This window comes from Musca vetustissima, unplaced genomic scaffold (genome assembly GCF_032173495.1).
Source record: "Musca vetustissima isolate MV318-11 ecotype Yass unplaced genomic scaffold, APGP_CSIRO_Mvet_v1 utg66563, whole genome shotgun sequence".
NCBI classification, from domain to species: Eukaryota; Metazoa; Arthropoda; class Insecta; order Diptera; family Muscidae; genus Musca; species Musca vetustissima.
This window is the reverse complement of record NW_026889521.1, coordinates 30,732-49,030: the sequence shown is the minus strand read 5'-3', so window position 1 is coordinate 49,030 and position 18,299 is coordinate 30,732. Positions and strand designations below refer to the sequence as shown.

Below are 18,299 nucleotides of genomic sequence, written 5' to 3'. Positions count from 1 at the left end.
GGTGGCAGGCAGGTCAACAAAAAGATACTGCTGACAAAATTGAATTCAGTACAGCGATCCTGATTAAAGGAGCGCTATGAAGTACACCGCAGGCAACCTTGAATGTGATCTTGAATCTCCAACCACTGGACACTCTGATTAAATTCCAGGCAGATAGATGTGCTCTGAGGCTCCGAGAAACGGATGCCTGGAAGTCCCTGAACTATGGCCACTCTAGTTTATTCAACATGTCGCCAGGTTGTGACTTCTTGAGGAGAAGTACTCACATTAGTGGTTATGTTCCCTCGCAGTAGGGAGGAATCCTGGACTAGTGGCTCCTTACCTCTGCCAGGTCTGTCATTTTTCACAGACGGGTCAAAGATGGGGGAATGCCACAGGTGCAGGTGTTTACTGTAGAGAATTGGAAATCTACAACTCATATAAACTTAACAATCTTTGTAATGTTTTTCAAGCAGAAATCCTTGCAATCACGAAAGCAGCCGAGATTTTCAAAACACTTACTGCCGATAATACGGAACCGCTGACTATATACGACGATAGTCAGGCGGCCCTCAAGGCTTTAAAGTCGTGCACTATAAACTCAAAAGCAGTTCTTGGTTGCAATGGACATAGCAATATAGAAGGGAATGAGATAGCCGACGAGCTTGCTGGAGGGGGTTCACAGTCGTCCAATCTTCCGATTGAGAGATCTGTGCAACCACCCATTGGCTATTTCATTGCCGGAATCCGTTTGATCTACGGGGAGGTAGTCGGCAACAGATGGTCAAGAGAACCTGGTTGCAGAATCTCGAAAGCTATCTTGTGGGGATCATAACACTTTACTACAAGATTAGACCCCTCACTTCGAAATGGGACTCCAGCGGAGGAATTACTGTCGTCTATGCGAGGACGAAGAGGAGCTAGAAACAATTGAACATATCCTCTGTAGATGTCCATCGCTGAGTGGCAGGACACACAACTCCATAGGAAAGAGCTGGGGACTAAGATCAAAGATCATACACTAGTTGTACGTGACGGTCGTACTCCACATTCTTACCTGTAGATGCCGTGTATGGTGGCAGGCAGGTCAACAAAAAGATACTGCTGACAAAATTGAATTCAGTACAGCGATCCTGATTAAAGGAGCGCTATGAAGTACACCGCAGGCAACCTTGAATGTGATCTTGAATCTCCAACCACTGGACACTCTGATTAAATTCCAGGCAGATAGATGTGCTCTGAGGCTCCGAGAAACGGATGCCTGGAAGTCCCTGAACTATGGCCACTCTAGTTTATTCAACATGTCGCCAGGTTGTGACTTCTTGAGGAGAAGTACTCACATTAGTCGTTATGTTCCCTCGCAGTAGGGAGGAATCCTGGACTAGTGGCTCCTTACCTCTGCCAGGTCTGTCATTTTTCACAGACGGGTCAAAGATGGGGGAATGCCACAGGTGCAGGTGTTTACTGTAGAGAATTGGAAATCTACAACTCATATAAACTTAACAATCTTTGTAATGTTTTTCAAGCAGAAATCCTTGCAATCACGAAAGCAGCCGAGATTTTCAAAACACTTACTGCCGATAATACGGAACCGCTGACTATATACGACGATAGTCAGGCGGCCCTCAAGGCTTTAAAGTCGTGCACTATAAACTCAAAAGCAGTTCTTGGTTGCAATGGACATAGCAATATAGAAGGGAATGAGATAGCCGACGAGCTTGCTGGAGGGGGTTCACAGTCGTCCAATCTTCCGATTGAGAGATCTGTGCAACCACCCATTGGCTATTTCATTGCCGGAATCCGTTTGATCTACGGGGAGGTAGTCGGCAACAGATGGTCAAGAGAACCTGGTTGCAGAATCTCGAAAGCTATCTTGTGGGGATCATAACACTTTACTACAAGATTAGACCCCTCACTTCGAAATGGGACTCCAGCGGAGGGAATTACTGTCGTCTATGCGAGGACGAAGAGGAGCTAGAAACAATTGAACATATCCTCTGTAGATGTCCATCGCTGAGTGGCAGGACACACAAACAATTTAAAAGATATGAAATTGATAATCTAGCTTTCTTCTACAAAAAAGACAATCAAATGCTAGACTTTGTCAAAAATCTGACATGGCTAAAATAACCATCTTTTAGGCCCTCCAACTATTTCGTCCTCTCTTACATTCTCTCTTCTATCCCATTTTCTTTTCAGGGATATAGGATGATCACAATGGACAATTGTCTCTGAGTGAACGGTTGTAATTATCAACCGTACATCCCCAACCTAACCCATATGTCCTCCTTGAAATGAAGATTACTGAGCAGAATACTATAAAATAAAATCAACACGTTAGCCCTCTAAAAAGAAACAACATGACAGGAAATTATCCCTGGAATCTTCCAAATAGACAAATAAATCCCTATAAGAATATTTGCTAGCATGTCTTTCCCAGAAAGAATAAAACTGACCAGAAGTTTTCGAAGACGAAAACTCAAACTGAAATAAATTTATTTAGAGTTACATAAAAATTTAAAATTGTAAATTCGAGATATGTACGACTCTTACAAAGACATATAGAGGTCCAATTTACGGATGATATAAGTGAGTTAAGCTTTCGAAACATTTTTTATTGATAATTTTGAATGTATTTGACGAATTGTCATCAATTAAATTATCATGGATGTACATAATGTAGGGTGATGATTATCTTCGGGAGTACAAATATATGGTATTATTATAGATTGTATTACTAATATATGCTGATTATAAATATGAAGTTGCGATGAACAAGTGACGAATAATTTAAATTTACAAAAATCAATGGATTTGCCGACAAATTCTATATTCTATTGAATTAAGTTAGTGGAATATTTGGCAGCAACTACCATAAGAACGCCACCACATTTTTTTATTAATCCGATCTTTTACTAAATATTTGATATTTTGAAATTAGAACATGTGTTTTAAGCCAAGTTTTTTGAGAGAATAATGCTATAATCAAAGCCAAGGCTAATAGCATATAAACTAGTTTATTTTGTATTTAACAAACATATAATCGGAACAAGTTGAGTTTAGGGGCTCATCTCGGATTTTTCTGAAAATTTTGCCACAGGTAGGTCTCGTCTCCCTGATCACGAAAATATATCACTTTGCAACCATACCAATATTACCTTCATCGATCCATAAATAATGAAGTTATGAGCATATGAATTACGGAACTTCAGAGGTCCATATCTCGGAAATATGGATTTTTTCCCCATGAATGTCATATATTTTCGTAATCAGGAGACGAGATCTACATGTGGAAAAAATTTCAGAAAAATGAAGATGAATGCACTAATATTTTAAATGAAGACCTACTTTCTGAATATGCTGATCGAAGCTTGTAGCAGGAATTGCCCTCAATTTTCGATTTCATATAATATTTTATATCATCGGCGGTAGTATCCGATGCAAATGTGTCTACATTTGCATCGGATACCTTCTTCATGTCTTGGTAGAATTAGTTTTTATTTTCGTTTGAAAATTGTTTCCATATTCCCCCCAAATGTATAATTATTTTTCAATTTCTAATAATGATTTTATCTATTTTTATTTCTTTCTAGAAATTGTGGTCAACAAACACTGACCCTGTTCACTTGTTGTTATTGCGTTTGGCCATCATTAAGAACAACTGACTGACTGACGCTCACTCAATTTGTTTGTCTAAACAATTATTATCAGCAAGGTAAACTTCTCGAAATTTTGTCAATGAATGCTCTTTTGAAACAAAACAAAGCAATTATAAATAAAAAGTATTCTTTTTAAAAATCAAGGTACTTACGGTTCTTTTAAAACGGGAGCAATTTTATATAGACAATCCAAAAACTGTTGATCCAATGACCATACACTCGGCTTTAACGGCTGACTGTTAACATTCAAAATGCGAAATAGAATGCAAAGGATTACCGCAATAGCGGTCAGGAATGCTGTTGACATCGTGATTAAAGTTTGGACTAAGTGCTGGCGGTCAAAGATGTTACCGAGTGCTTGAGGAAATTCCGCAAAGACTTGTTGTAGAAACTGTGATTGTAGTAAACGGTCATAGAGATAAGAACACTGTAACAGCGGATACCAAAGGAACATGCAGGTTGTTTGTGTGTGAGATCGGGCAGGAATAAAGGAGAAAATGGGAAATGGAAAATAAAACAAAATAAAAAAATTGTAACAAAAGAAATTAGATATAAAAAATAATAACGAATAACTAAAAGAACAAAAGAAGAACACAACAAAATTAAAAAGTAGAGGACTTTTTAAGGATGAATGGGCAGGAGCCAAACCGAGGAGTGGGATAATTTATGTAAATGTAAGGTGGAAACTTTGAGGAAACACACCAGCTGTTTGCGCAAAGTTAATAACCCAACGACCGCCAATTGTTGTTTTTGCAATGGTATTTGGAAGGTTAACAGAGAACCACCACATAAACGCACACACAGTAAAGGGGGGAAGATGAGGTGATTGGTGTTTCTTTTTTTTAATTTATAGGATTTTCTGTTGTAAATTGATTTTTTTTTGTTTTTGTTGAAAAGAAATTATACTAGTTTCCAATTACAGCCGTTTTTACATTGCTGTTTTCTTCTGTTATCTTCTTTAGTTTTTGTTGCGGTGACACACTTCAATTTGCTTGCAATTTTTGTGGCGTTGTTTTTGTTATCGTTGTTGTTATGATGTTGTGTATCTCTCACACGGCATGAGTTTACATGAGAGTGTGTGGGTATATGTTTGTTTTTATTTTTTTTATATATGTATATTTTCGTTTAATATATGTATGTTGTGTTTTTCCTTTCTCTCTTTCGTTCGTTCGCTGACTCTCTCACTTACTTTATTTTGTTTCAGTGATTTATGTTGTTTCACCTAATGCGTATTGAAATTGAACTCTTGTAATTTGTTATTTTTGTTCGTTCGTTCCAGAAACTTCGAAAATGTTCTTTTTCCAAAAAAAATTCAAATTTCGTTATGTTGTAAAATGTTCTTTATAGATAGAATAAAAACAAATGTAAATAAACCGCTATGAACACATAAACCGTTAATTTTGTTGTTTGCCAAATATTGTCGTCGTTTGATTATTGTTTTTATATCCACTTGATTGTTTTTTTCGTTTTTATTATTTTGTTGTCGGTTTATTATTTTTGTTTTTTCTTATTATTTTTTCTGTTTTATTTTTATTCTTCTATTCGCGTTTTAGGAGCCGCGTCTTACGTTGGTCTTGTTGTCAGTCTACGAATCGAATGCCTCAACTCTGCTTTGGAAAATGCTGCACCAAACAAAAAGTAGAATACAACGTCGGCGACGGCAGAGATTTACTAACAGCAGAGAAGTAAGTTGTCACAATCAGCTGATTGGGCGTTTGTGTTTATTAAGGGCTGTTCACAAGTAATGTTATAATTACTACAGGAATTTTAAAACTTTTAAAATTATTGAAAATAAATGGGAACTAATATTTTTTAATTAATACGCTCACGGACGCAAATAATTGATGGAGATGCAATAATAGGCATGCAATTTTATTATTTTTTTCACCCTTCACCACACTGTGGTCTTTGTACATATTGTTACGAATATAACTTTAGATTTAAGTTAATTTAGATGAATTCCGTTAATTTAAGAATTTGAATTGTAACGTAAATTTCTACTACGCAGTTTATTCGAATAACTTCACAACAACAACTACTGTATAGATTTTTCTACATCCTTCCATTTCCTCTTCCATTTTCTATTTTGTTATTGACGTACAATTCTTGTTAAACGTCATCATTGATGATCGCTTAATTCCTCTTTCTTTGTTACTCCCTCGCCTGTATATGTGTTGTTGTTATTATTCACTCAATCTAAGTTTGTATGTGTGTGTTGCATTGGTAGATTCCCAGTAAAAAATATTTGGAGTAATCCTCAACCGAGCAATAGAGGAGTAATGATTTCTTCATCCATTTGGAGTAATAAGCGAGCAATGTATGAATTTTGTTTTGCCAAAAAATTCCACGAAGTTGGAAAAAAATTGATGTCTCGCCTTATGCTCCAAATGGATCAATAAGGGATGCATCAAAGCATTTTTGGCATGTTTTTTTTTGTTTGATGTAACTGTTGTTTAACTGTTGCTTTCGTCATGTTCGATTATTTCTTTATGGTTGTCCGTCCATTTGCTCAGTTTTCTTGTGTCCGTCTGAAGTGAAACACGTGTTGTAAGTGTAAATAAAGTGTAATTAAAAAAATTAAAAAAGTGTAATTAAAAAAATCAATTGGTAAAATAATGTGTGATAATTTTATAAATTATTAATTATAAATTATGTGTAAACAGACAATTTTGTTAGAACAGATCGTTAAACACATACGCCCAACTAGCAAGGATCTCAAAATTTTTCCAATAAATTCACTAGAGGAATTAAATTCGGCAGAACAATTAGTTAATAACGAGCCTGAATCAGAAGTGGTAAGCCAGAGTTTTTAATGCATAATTTAAGTGAATTTGGTACTAAAAGCTAATTATATTTATCTTTAATTATTTTCAGATATCATATATGAAACTAAAATTTGGCAAAGACAAAATAGAAAAGGCGTTACATGCAATGATTGGTGACAATATTTTGCTTCGGGTAAATTGGGATGGAGCTAAAAATAAGACAGCCATAAACAAATATCGGTTGTTTAACTTTTTTTATTTCGGTAATAGCTTGATTTTATAACGTGTTTTAAATAATATGTACATGATGTTTATTTTTCCTTTATTTTTGCAGAATCACTCAGAGACACCTACGAAACTTATCCTGAATTTGAAAAATCTTTTAAGTTGGCCTTTCGCAAATGTAAGGCAACATTTTACCGGCAAACCTACAGCCTAAAATCTAAATAAATAAAGTATTTAATATGTTTTTTTAATTATAAGAAATTATAGTACAAAAATGAATTATTTGTTTTTTTTTCGTTAAAAATAAATGATAAAATATATATTCTTTATTTTACTCTTTTCTTTTACTTCTTTACTTTCTTTTACTCTTTCAGGAGATAACAAAGATTACTCCCTTGATTCTCCTTTCCGAGATCAAAAGGAGTACTCCCTATATGCTTTTTCAGGAGATAACAAAGATTACTCCCTTTGTCCTCCTTTCCGATATGAAAACGAGTACTCCGTCTATGCTCTTTCAGGAGATAACAAAGATTACTCCCTTTGTCCTCCTTTCCGAGATGAAAACGAGTACTCCGTCTGTCATCCAATGGGAGCTCAAAAGGAGTGCTCGCCTCCTAGGACATGCAATGTTAAAAAAGAGTATAAAATGCAAGAGAGTCGGAGATTTAAGGAGTACTCCATTGCTCGAAAAGGAGCGTCCTACGATTAATCGTTGGATGATCCAATTTTTTACTGGGTTGTTCGTAATCCAGATGTTACCAGATCGTCTAGAAACTTCTGTAGCGACAGGCAGGGCTCATATAAATAGGGGAATGGCAAGGCAGTTAGTTGTTGTGAATCAGATCGCGAATTGAAACAGTCAAGTAACGTAAAGCTGTAAAGTAACGTGCAAAGTAAAGTTGTGTCAATAAAGTCATTGTAATAATCGTAATCAGAAAGAACCCGCGTTTTATTTAGTACAAACTGTATTGGGAAATAAAACAACGTCTACACGGGATTAAGTAAAATCCAAGAACGTAACAATTGGTGTCGGAAGTGAGATTACGATAATACTACGATGAAGTTTAAGGATCTACGAGTGGAAGACTTGAAGAAGGAGCTCAATAAATTGGAATTGTCGTCTACTGGCAACAAGGCTGAACTACAAAAACGTCTGTTGGATGAGTTCGAGCGCCGTGGTATGAACATCGATACATATGAGTTTGACAGTAAGGATGAAGTGGATTTATCGGAAATGGGCGAATCCAACGGTGGAGAAGTCTCGTCAGTAGCTGGCAGGGGTGACGATTTCAGAGAAGTGCTGGCTAAAATGTTTGAGGAAAATTCCAGAAGGTTAGAAGAAAACACGAGACGAATGTTCGAAGAGAATTCCAGAAAGTTAGATGAACTCAAGGCAGAGAATTGTAGAATGTTTGACGAAAATTCGAGAATAATGAACGAGAAGCTTGAGAACATTACAGAAGTTATTGGAAGGAGAGTGGAAACCGTGGAGGTCCAAATTAAAGAGTTGGATAAGAAAGTGCAGTCGGTTGACGAGATTATTCTATCTGTGGATGAGAAATTTCTGGCCCACGAACACAGGTTTACGAATCTGGAGAAGAAAATGTCGGAGCTGGAAATCAAAGGTGGTCCGGTGCGAGTTCCTGATAACACACTAAAAATCAAACCTCCTGTATTCGACGGCTCTACGTCATTCAGTGTTTTCAAGTTACAGTTCGAGACAGTGGCTTCTAGAAATTCGTGGAACGACAGCGACAAAGCGGTTGCACTACTTCTGGCATTGAAGGGCAGTGCTGCTGATGTTATACAGAGTATTCCTGTCGCTTCTAGAAACAACTATGAAGATGTTATTGCTGCACTGGAACGTAAGTACGGAGGCGAACATAAACAAAACATCTACCTTATGGAATTAAGGGGAAAAGTACAGAGGGCAAACGAGATGTTACAAGACTTTGCAGCTGAGGTGGAACGTTTGGTGCTAATGGCGTATCCAGGAGAGAATCACCCATTGCTGGACCGTATGAAAATCGAAACCTTTGTGAATGGCATACGTGACCCTGAGATTAAATGTGCAATATATGCGTCACCAAAAGCGTCGTTTGCCGAAACTGTGTCGTTTGCCCTTGCCCAAGAGACGGCAAGAATGATTGTTAAGCCCCAGACCCACATGATTAGCCAACTGGAGACCGAATGTTGCGAACACAAATCTCTCGTTAACTTGATCAAGGACGCCATGAGGCGGGTAATAGAAGAAACAATGTTTGTAGGGATGACTAAGCACAGGGTTAGATGCTACAACTGCGATAAAGCAGGTCATATTGCGCGCGAATGCAGAGCTAAGCGCAAACGATCCAGGTCATCGTCACCACCTCCAACGAAAGATGGTAGAAGAATGGCTCAACAGTCCACCAATGAGTCACCGTTAAACAGAATCGAGCACAGAAAAGGCGGAAAACACGGTAATGCTGATGCCCTGTCTCGTCGGCCATGCAAAGTAGAATGCAGGCACTGCTCAAAGGCTGAGAATAAAGAGAATATCGTTGATGTCCGACTATTGCAGTTTGAGTCGGGTGAAGATTGGTCGACGGAACAACGAAGAGATCCCATTCTGGGTAAAGTAATTTCGGCCATAGAAACGGGCAAGCGACCTAGTCGCGAAGAAATTACCTCCGAAAGCCCTCTTTTAAAATCCTATTGGGCCCAGTGGGACAGTCTGCTTATAAAAGATGGTTACCTATATCGCAAATGGGAAAGTGAGGACGGTAAATCTCACCGGAATTTGATCGTCGTCCCAGACTCCAAAATAAGAGATGTCTTGTCGGAGTTTCACGATGGGCCAAGTGGAGGACATCTTGGCATAGCAAAGACGGCTGAAAAGGTAAAGCAGAGATTCTACTGGGTCGGCTGTCAAAAATCCATTGCCGACTGGATCGCCAATTGTGAAAGGTGCATAAGAGCTAAAGGTCCAACACGGAAGAGTCGAGGCTACATGCAGCAGTATAATTCAGGAGCCCCTTTTGAAAGAATCGCAATGGATGTAGCTGGACCGTTCCCAACAAGCGACTCTGGGAACCGGTATGTCTTAGTGGTCATGGATTACTTCAGTAAATGGCCAGAGGTTTATGCTATCCCAAACCAAGAAGCCAGGACAATTGTGGATGTGTTCAGCAAAAATTGGATTTGTCGCTATGGTGTTCCATCGGAGGTTCATTCCGATCAAGGTAGGAATTTTGAATCAGCGATCTTCAAGGAAATGTGTGACTCCTACGGAATCAAGAAAACCAGAACGACGCCCCTACATCCACAATCAGATGGCATGGTGGAAAGATTCAATCGCACCCTGGAAGAACATCTACGGAAAGTGGTGGACAGTGGCCAACGAGACTGGGATGAGCATATTCCTAAGTTTTTACTGGCTTATAGATCGGCCATTCATGATTCCACATCCCGGACCCCAGCCAAAGTTCTGTTCGGAAATGAATTAAAGATACCTGGCGATTTGATATTCGGTGCTACCCCAAACGACAATGTGAACCAAGATGAAGACAGCCAAAACTCTTTTAGTAAAGTCCACGATGCAGTTCGCCGTCGAATAAAAATGGTTAGCAACCGCATGAAGGCAAGGTACGATCGAGCGGCAAATACCGATGGGTTTCAAGAAGGGCAACTGGTACTATTGTTCAACCCACAACGAAAGAAAGGACTATGCCCCAAATTGCAAACGCACTGGGAAGGACCCTACAAGATTGTCACGAAAATAAATGATGTGGTTTATCGCATCCAGAGGAGCGACAGTCCCAGGTCGAAGATGAAAGTGGTACATCTGGAGCGGCTGACCCCCTACGGAACGGGAATTGTGCCTATTCGGGACGAACAGGCTTAAGCGGGGGGCAATGTTACGAATATAACTTTAGATTTAAGTTAATTTAGATGAATTCCGTTAATTTAAGAATTTGAATTGTAACGTAAATTTCTACTACGCAGTTTATTCGAATAACTTCACAACAACAACTACTGTATAGATTTTTCTACATCCTTCCATTTCCTCTTCCATTTTCTATTTTGTTATTGTCGGACAATTCTTGTTAAACGTCATCATTAATGATCGCTTAATTCCTCTTTCTTTGTTACCCCCTCGCCTGTATATGTGTTGTTGTTATTGTTTACTCAATGTAAGTTTGTATGTGTTGTTGTTATTGTTTACTCAATGTAAGTTTGTATGTGTTTGTTGCATTGGTAGATTGTTCGTAATCTAGGCGTTACCAGATTGTCTAGAAACTTCTGTAGCGACAGGCAAGGGGCATATAAATAGAGGAAATGGAAAGGCAGTGAGTCAGTTGTGAATCAGATCGCGAATTGAAACCGTCGAGTAAAGTAAAGTGCAAAGTAAAGTTGTGTGAATAAAATCATTGTGATAATCGTAATCCGAAAGAACCCGCGTTTTATTTGGTACGAATTGTATCGGGAAATAAAACAACGTCTACACGGGATTAAGCAAAATCCAAGAACGTAACAATATTTTGGTAGCAGGCAAAAGGAAATGAGATAGACACATTGTTCTTTTGGAGAATATGCATAGTAGTACGTTTACATTTAACCAGATTTCGTTAAAGTGGGCCACACACCTCAAACATGTGCGTTCGATCGGTGTGAAGCTCCTAGCCCACACACGTCAAACGGACCCATTAAACTTCATTTCATATTTATTTTTGAAGCGTGAAGATGGACCGCGATAGTGATAACGGAAAAAAGACGAAATATTTTTATTTAATATAAATGTATTAAATACTTTTATCTTATTCCGGGAAAAACATTTTTATTTGCCACACAGCAGAATATGTGTAAAAACATCAAAAATCTTCCAAATACATATGTATTGCATTTGTCAATTCCTTTGCATATATGTCAAATAAATCCTCATAAAGTAGGTTAACCCGCTAAAAAGTTCTAATGTAATGCCGTTTAGAATCACTTTCTGAGTCGATTTATGCATGTCCGTCCGTCCATCTGTCCACGTTAAATTGTAAACATTTATGATCCGATTTGGATGAAATTTGGCACAGCTCATCTGCTTCGCTCAAGGACGAACTCTATTGAAATTGGGAAAAATCGGTTCAGATTTAGCTCCCATATATATTTTCGTCCGATTTAATGTAAATAGTGCACCAAAGTTTCTATATATCTTTCGATTGATTTGCACGAAATTGGGAATAGCGGTCCAAATTTAGATATAGCTCCCATATATATTTTCGTCCGATTTTAAGTCAATGACCCAAAATATGACCGATAGGCATAAAACGTACTGAAATTAGTATAACTTAACATGTAACAAATTTCGTTGCAATCGGTTCAGATTTAGATATAGCCCCCATATATAGTTTCGTCCCATTTTATGTAAATGGAGCATCATACTGCCCACACTTGTCCTATTGAGACAAAATTTTGCACAGAGTATTGAATTAGGCCCAGATGGATGTATGCGAAGTATTTTTGAGTTCGGTTCAGATTTAGATATAGCTCCCATATATAGTTTCGTCCGATTTTATGTAAATGGTACACCAAACTCCTAATATTTTCCCATTGACACAGAATTTTGCTTAGAGTACAGAATTAAACGGCATTTACATTATAACTTTTTACCGGTTTAACCTACTTTATGAGGATTTATTTGACATATACGCAAAGGAATTGACAAACGTACTATTAGGCCCAGATTGATGTATGCTAAATGTTGATGTTTTTTTGAGATCGGTTCAAATTTAGATATAGCTCCAATATATAGTTTCGTCCGATTTTATGTAAATGGAGCACCAAACTCCCAATATTTGTCCGATTGAAACAAAATTTTGCACAGAGTACTATTAGGTCTAGATTGATACATACCAAGTTTTGTTGAAATGGGTTCAGATTTAGATATAGCTCCCATATTTTGTTTCATCCGATTTTATGTAAATGGAGCACCATACTGCCAATATTTGTCCGATTGAGATTGATGTATTTCAAGTTTTGTTGGAATCGGTTCAGATTTATATATAGCTCACATATATACTTTCGTCCGATTTTATGTAAATGGAGCACCAAAGAGCCAAATTTAGGCCGATTGGAACAAAATTTAGCACTGCGTACTGAAGTAGGTCCAAATTTATGTGTGCGAAGTCTGTTTAGGTATAGCTATAGCTCTCATATATAGTTTCCTCCGATTTTTTATAAATGGGGCACCATACTATAGATGTTTGTCCGATTGAGACACAATTTTGCACAGAGTACTGAATTAGGTCTAGATTGATGCATGTCAAGTTTTATATTGTATTTTGTATCGAGATAAATTTTGGATAGCGCAAAGTGGCACCAATCAGTCGGCCCTGTCCGACTTTTAAACTTTCCTTACTGGTTTATATTCGAAATATGATTAAAAGTGTATGTAAGGAAAAAGTTATAAACATTGGGTTTTAACCATGGCATAATTATACGGGGTAGTCTCATGCAGACAAAATTTAAATGAAAATATCCTCCTTCGAAATGTACGCATATCATGTGTTCAGTGGCAAATATTGCTAAATAATTTGTATTTATAAATATTTTGAAGTTACCTGCCCCTAAAACTTATAAATATGAGATGTAATAACCCTGGTTAAATCTTGAGGGTAATGTTCAGCTTAATAGTACGTTTACGGATGTCGTTAATTCCTTTGTATATATGTCAAATAAATCCTCATAAGGTAGGTTAGCCCGGTAAAAAGTTCTGAAATAATTTTATTCAGTAAGATTTTGCAAACTCAGCCATTTTGAGATCAGCTGTTTTATGATCAAACACAAAAATTATTAAAAACAGTTCAATTTTAAGTTAAGTTGTATAAAAATTTCAAAAAATGGAAGAAAATTCGTAAGTAATGCAATGTTTCATTAAATTAGAAACTAATTCCTTATATATTTGTAGGCAAGTTCCAGATAGAGGGCAATGTATTGATGGAGGAAACACAAAAATTATTAACAAAAATGTTCAATTTTAAGTTAAGTTGTATAAAAATTTCAAAAAATTCTGTATGTTGGGTTCTAATAAGGTGCAAATCTTCTAATCAACATAACATCCAAATACAGATTCTGCGTATTTTTCAACCAAAGTAACTGTAGTGGCGCATTTCGGGCTCTCGGTAGATAAAATACTTTTTTGTAGAAAATTTACAATGATCCTTTTTTGACATATCCATTGTCCTAGGGACATTTTCTATTTGAAGTGGATAAAATTGGCATTTTGGTTTCCCGGTTTCTCATTTTCAATATCGGTCCGTTATTAGTGTTTTTCCAAATTTTTAGTATTTTAAAGGCTTTTGCTGCATTACCAACCGATGTTGCTGTACTTAGTGATACCATATTCTTAAATTGATCAGAAAAAAAATTAATACAGGTCCATGTTTTAGCATAGTCCCCATATAGCTGTACGAATTTATGTTCATTATGCAAAAGATCATAACAAAATTTTTCTGCAGACACAGAGGCACAACAAAAATAATCTAATAGAATTAATATTTTTTGGTAGAATATAATTAAAATTTGTATATGAAAACAGAAAGAATGAATAACATCTATGTTGGTGGAGTTGTGGTTTAGTGAGAATAACTTTTTTTACAAAAAAGGATTTTCTCCATCAAATATAATTCTTTATTGCATATTGAATTTGAGTCTCTGTCAGCATTTCGATTACAATATTTCACTTCTTTAAGATACGCCTGTATTTATAGTCGGAATGATCATAAATTTTAAACAACACGAACGTTTCTAGAGTGTTCCGAATTGAGTATAGAATGGTGTGTGTAAAGTTTTGTTGAAATCAGTTCAGATTTGGATGTGTTCCAATGACACTAGGTCCGTCTGATTGCAATAATTTTTTTCTCTGCGTACACATACAACCAAGCATTCCACAATCTCTAGTGATGAACATTAATAAATTATGAATATTGGTATATATAGTGGATTATAATAGTAATCTTAGAAGCACCACCGGCTATACCCGAAGTGATGTATGGTTTAGTTTATTTTGCTCGATGGGGGTCAATAACATTATCAATACACGTCATTGCAGTATAACATAGAGTGTCATTTGATATTAATTCTAGTTCGTTTTAGTATAAGGTATTTTCAATTCAGTTTTCTTTAAATAGTAGAAATATTTCAGTTTGCTAAGTTTGTCTGCTTACTTTCCCAGTAATATTTACTCAATAACTTCTTTTAGGATTAATAGATTCCATTTTCTCAAATAAAGTATCCCAAAAAAGTAAAAAATATAACATTTAGTAAATATTACAATTCGTTGAAAATTGCATGATTTGAAATCAGCTGCTATTTTGATGTTGTTGTTGTAGCAGACCTATTGCTTTTGCACAATGGGCTGAGGTGACAGACGTTGGCCGAGTAAGACTCGGGTCGTTTCGGATCGTGGACCCCTCTTTCGTGGAAACGCTACTTCGATGTACACCCTCATCACTCATCTCATTGTAGATTTTATATTTTATCCTTAGATTGTAGATATACATTTTTTAATAGTAGTTTTCATTTCATATAACAATGCTGTCCCTTATTTCATTCCCTTATTCTATAACGCAAAATAAATTTAAGCTGTTAGATTTTTTGTTGTTGTGTTTTTGTTTCGATCACAATTGTTTTGTGTTGTTAGTTTTTTACTGTTTTTTATTTGGTTTTTCATTCATTTAACTATAACATTTATCGTGAAGATTATTTGCTGGTTGCATATCTTTCCCAGTTTCATATTTTATGACATTTTTGCTAAAGATGTTATTTGTTATATTTCGGGTCTAAGCTTACAGGCTGAAGAATACAGTATTTAGTTTATTCACTTAACCAACGACCAAGGTACCTTCATCGGGGAATACATGAGCGGGTACTTCCAAGTTCAATGGAGCAGGTCCCTTACGGATGCGGCCAGAGGCATCGTAGTGAGAACCGTGGCATGGGCAATAGTAGCCACCGAAGTCACCGGAATTGGCAATGGGTACACAACCCAAATGTGTGCAGACACCAATGACAACCAACCATTCTGGTTTTTGTACACGTTGCTGTAAACAAAAAATAAATTTCGTTTATTCGGAATGTTTTTTATGGTCTATAAAAGTTCTTGACTTACATCATCGGATTGGGGATCACGCAAAGTGGCTGTGGAGACACTGCGTTCAGTGGCGATTTCACTGGCGGTACGGTGACGAATGAACAATGGCTTGCCACGCCATTTGAAGGTAACGGACTTGCCTTCTGGAATATCGGCCAATTTGATTTCAATCTTAGCCATGGCCAGGACATCAGCAGATGCGCTCATGGAGCTAACGAAAGCGGTGACCAAACCCTTGGCGGCATAAGCACTGCCGACAGCACCAGCACCTACCAACATGTAAGAGAAGGCCTTGCGTTCTTCGGCGGTGGTGTTTTTGCGGTTAACATCCTTGACGGAATCACGACGGTAGGGCGAGAAGTCGGGAGCTTGCAAGTCAGTGTGGGCCAAACGAACTTGTTGGACACCTAAGTACAAAATATAACAACAACATTAATTTAAATACATTCTTTGTAAATTATAAAAAAGTAGCAACAGAGCTGAATTTTTCCATTTCCAAATTTCAATGAAAATCATAAAAAGACACTTTTCATAACTTTCAGCTGTTCTCATAACATTCGGGAAGTAACAACAGACGTTTTTGTTGCTCTTTTGCTACTATTTCATAACCTCAAAAAATTACATAATTGGAGAAACAAATGCAAAGTTTCAACAGAAATTCCTTTGGAATTCCAGTAGCCAGACTTTGCATTTGCTTCTCCAGGCATTCTACGGGTGATGTAATTCAGAAATATTCACTTGTGAGGACTGTCGAAGCTCTGGTATTGCCACAAGGAGCCTTCTTTTCCGAATTCTCTGGCACCACAGTTCTCTTACCCTGGACCGCAGTGAGGGCGGCAGGTTTCAAACCATTGGGAACAGCATGAGAGCTGGCACGCAAATAAGCACGCGACACGGCGTTAATCATTTTTCCGTATTCGTTAATAAAGTTTTCTAAAAACAAAACAATAGAAAAACAATGAATTTTATCGTTCCCAACCAGAAATTTGTTCGTTTGACGAGCTTACTTTTCTCCCAACCGTGTAAAAAACTTTTGCCCACTTGACAGCTGACAGTTGAGACAAAAATCGATACTCACACACACACAGAAAGTATATTTTGACATCAACAACAGGGTGTTACGTTAAATACCAAATTGAGCAGCTATGACTATTTTTTGTAGGGACTACTAAATTTATTTTTAATTCCAAAATTAAATTATTTTAATTTTTGTTTTCATATAATAACTATTTATATTATTATAAATGGATTTTTTTCTTCCTAAAACCGACTTTAGAATATTATGAAAATATTGAGATAGTATCTGAGAATTTTCTTTTATACGAACAATTAAAAGTGTATCATTCCGTTTAAGAACGGACATTTTTACTCGATACCCACAAAACTAGTAAAAATTTCACAAATTTCCAGGGAACACAAACGAAAACGGCGTTCTCTTTATAAACATTTGACTCAAGAAATAATAACTATACAAGGTAGTTTCATTTGAGAAATTGAGATTAGCAATCCTTCTTAATATGGAATTTATATATGTATCAATTTCAAAAAAAATGAAAAACAAAAACAAATGTTACCCATGGCTATTGGCAAATTTTCATCAAATTAAAAAAAAAATTTAAAGCTCTACATTGTTTTCAAGATTTAACTAAGTATGTTGGAATTTATATTTATAGTTTTTAGAGATATTGAATTATAAAATGTTAGAAAATATAAATGATTCAAAAAAATTTTGCCACAATTATAAGGTCATGTATCAAAACAAAAACTTTTGTTTTTGTCTCGACCATCTGTCAAAATTTTCCTTATAATATTTCACATGGTTGGCAACATTGAACATCGCATTCAAGTAGAAATTACGCTCTTTGACATTTAATCGAGACATCTGCTGCGCTAAATCGACTACCTATTTATTATACCCTGGTTACAAGCATGGTACAATACAAGGTAGGGCAGCTTGAGGTGAATAACAAAAAAGCAACTATGCACGTGTGGCTTCTTCTGCCAAAAATAAAATAAATATTCGCAACAAGTGTTTGTGTTTATTTGACATTTTTCAACACAACACTAAAAACGCGAAAAATGAATGAAAGGTTATGATTTCTTCCCAAAATCCAGTAGAAAATATCATAAAATGTTTGTTTCATCTATAACAAAGTAATTACTTCCAGAGAACGTGTTAAAAACATCATTTTAGTTTCAATTAAACTTGAATATATTCCCATTTATTTTGAGTTTATTTGACATAATATTCAAAACAATACACATACATACACAAAAATATTTATTTTGATTTGATGGAACAAGCCACCTTGAGAACAAATTGTAATCAGTTGGGAGCTGTGCCCTACCTTGTAATAATTACACCATGGTAACAAGCATGGGACAATTATACAAGGTAGGGTAGCTCTTGTCAGAAAGGAGAAAACACACCTCAACCTTGTGGGCAATAATGTCAGAAGAAATGAAAACAAATGCAACAAGTCGTTCTGTTCATTTGCATAATTTTTACATTTTACCAAAACGCGAAAAATGAATGTTTTCTTTGGGGAT

At 36.4% G+C, this 18,299-nt stretch overlaps 2 protein-coding genes and 1 long non-coding RNA gene across 4 annotated transcripts in view; 1 reads left to right on the top strand and 2 right to left on the bottom strand.

Annotated features, from left to right (window-relative positions):
* The window catches only part of LOC133337207 (abhydrolase domain-containing protein 2), a 39,999-nt gene extending 35,631 nt beyond the window's left edge, over positions 1 to 4,368 (bottom strand). Inside the window, exons 1-2 of the mRNA XM_061545462.1 lie at positions 4,341 to 4,368; positions 3,791 to 4,065 (exon numbers count right to left, since the gene is read on the bottom strand). Of these exons, the coding sequence (XP_061401446.1) occupies positions 3,791 to 3,945 (155 nt within the window). The 5' untranslated portion in view covers positions 3,946 to 4,065; positions 4,341 to 4,368. The remainder of the gene's footprint in view (positions 1 to 3,790; positions 4,066 to 4,340) is intronic.
* A 1,922-nt stretch (positions 4,369 to 6,290) lies between these two features.
* LOC133337208 (uncharacterized) lies at positions 6,291 to 6,907 on the top strand. Its single transcript, XR_009754579.1, has 3 exons — positions 6,291 to 6,433; positions 6,513 to 6,666; positions 6,738 to 6,907. It is a non-coding gene; the product is annotated as an uncharacterized LOC133337208 (long non-coding RNA).
* Positions 6,908 to 15,418: 8,511 nt separating this feature from the next.
* On the bottom strand, positions 15,419 to 16,749 carry LOC133337206 (cytochrome b-c1 complex subunit Rieske, mitochondrial). Of its 2 annotated transcripts, none has more exons than XM_061545461.1 (3): positions 16,566 to 16,749; positions 15,768 to 16,156; positions 15,419 to 15,699 (listed from the first exon to the last, which is right to left on the bottom strand). In XM_061545461.1, exons 1-3 carry the CDS (start codon positions 16,654 to 16,656, stop codon positions 15,481 to 15,483), a joined length of 699 nt encoding a protein of 232 aa, XP_061401445.1. In that variant the 5' UTR covers positions 16,657 to 16,749; the 3' UTR covers positions 15,419 to 15,480. The 2 variants fall into 2 exon arrangements, with proteins under 2 accessions (XP_061401445.1, XP_061401444.1); XM_061545460.1 differs by having other exon boundaries at positions 16,488 to 16,748.
* Positions 16,750 to 18,299: the final 1,550 nt, after the last annotated feature.

Excerpts from the sequence above, each read along its gene's own strand:
- LOC133337206 (XM_061545460.1), bottom strand. The coding sequence starts at position 16,656 with ATGATTAACGCCGTGTCGCGTGCTTATTTGCGTGCCAGCTCTCATGCT. Across the intron at positions 16,157-16,487 it reads AGCTTCGACAGTCCTCACAA|GTGTCCAACAAGTTCGTTTG; the intron begins GTGAATATTTCT and ends TTTTGTACTTAG. Across the intron at positions 15,700-15,767 it reads GTGATCCCCAATCCGATGAT|CAACGTGTACAAAAACCAGA; the intron begins GTAAGTCAAGAA and ends TTTTGTTTACAG.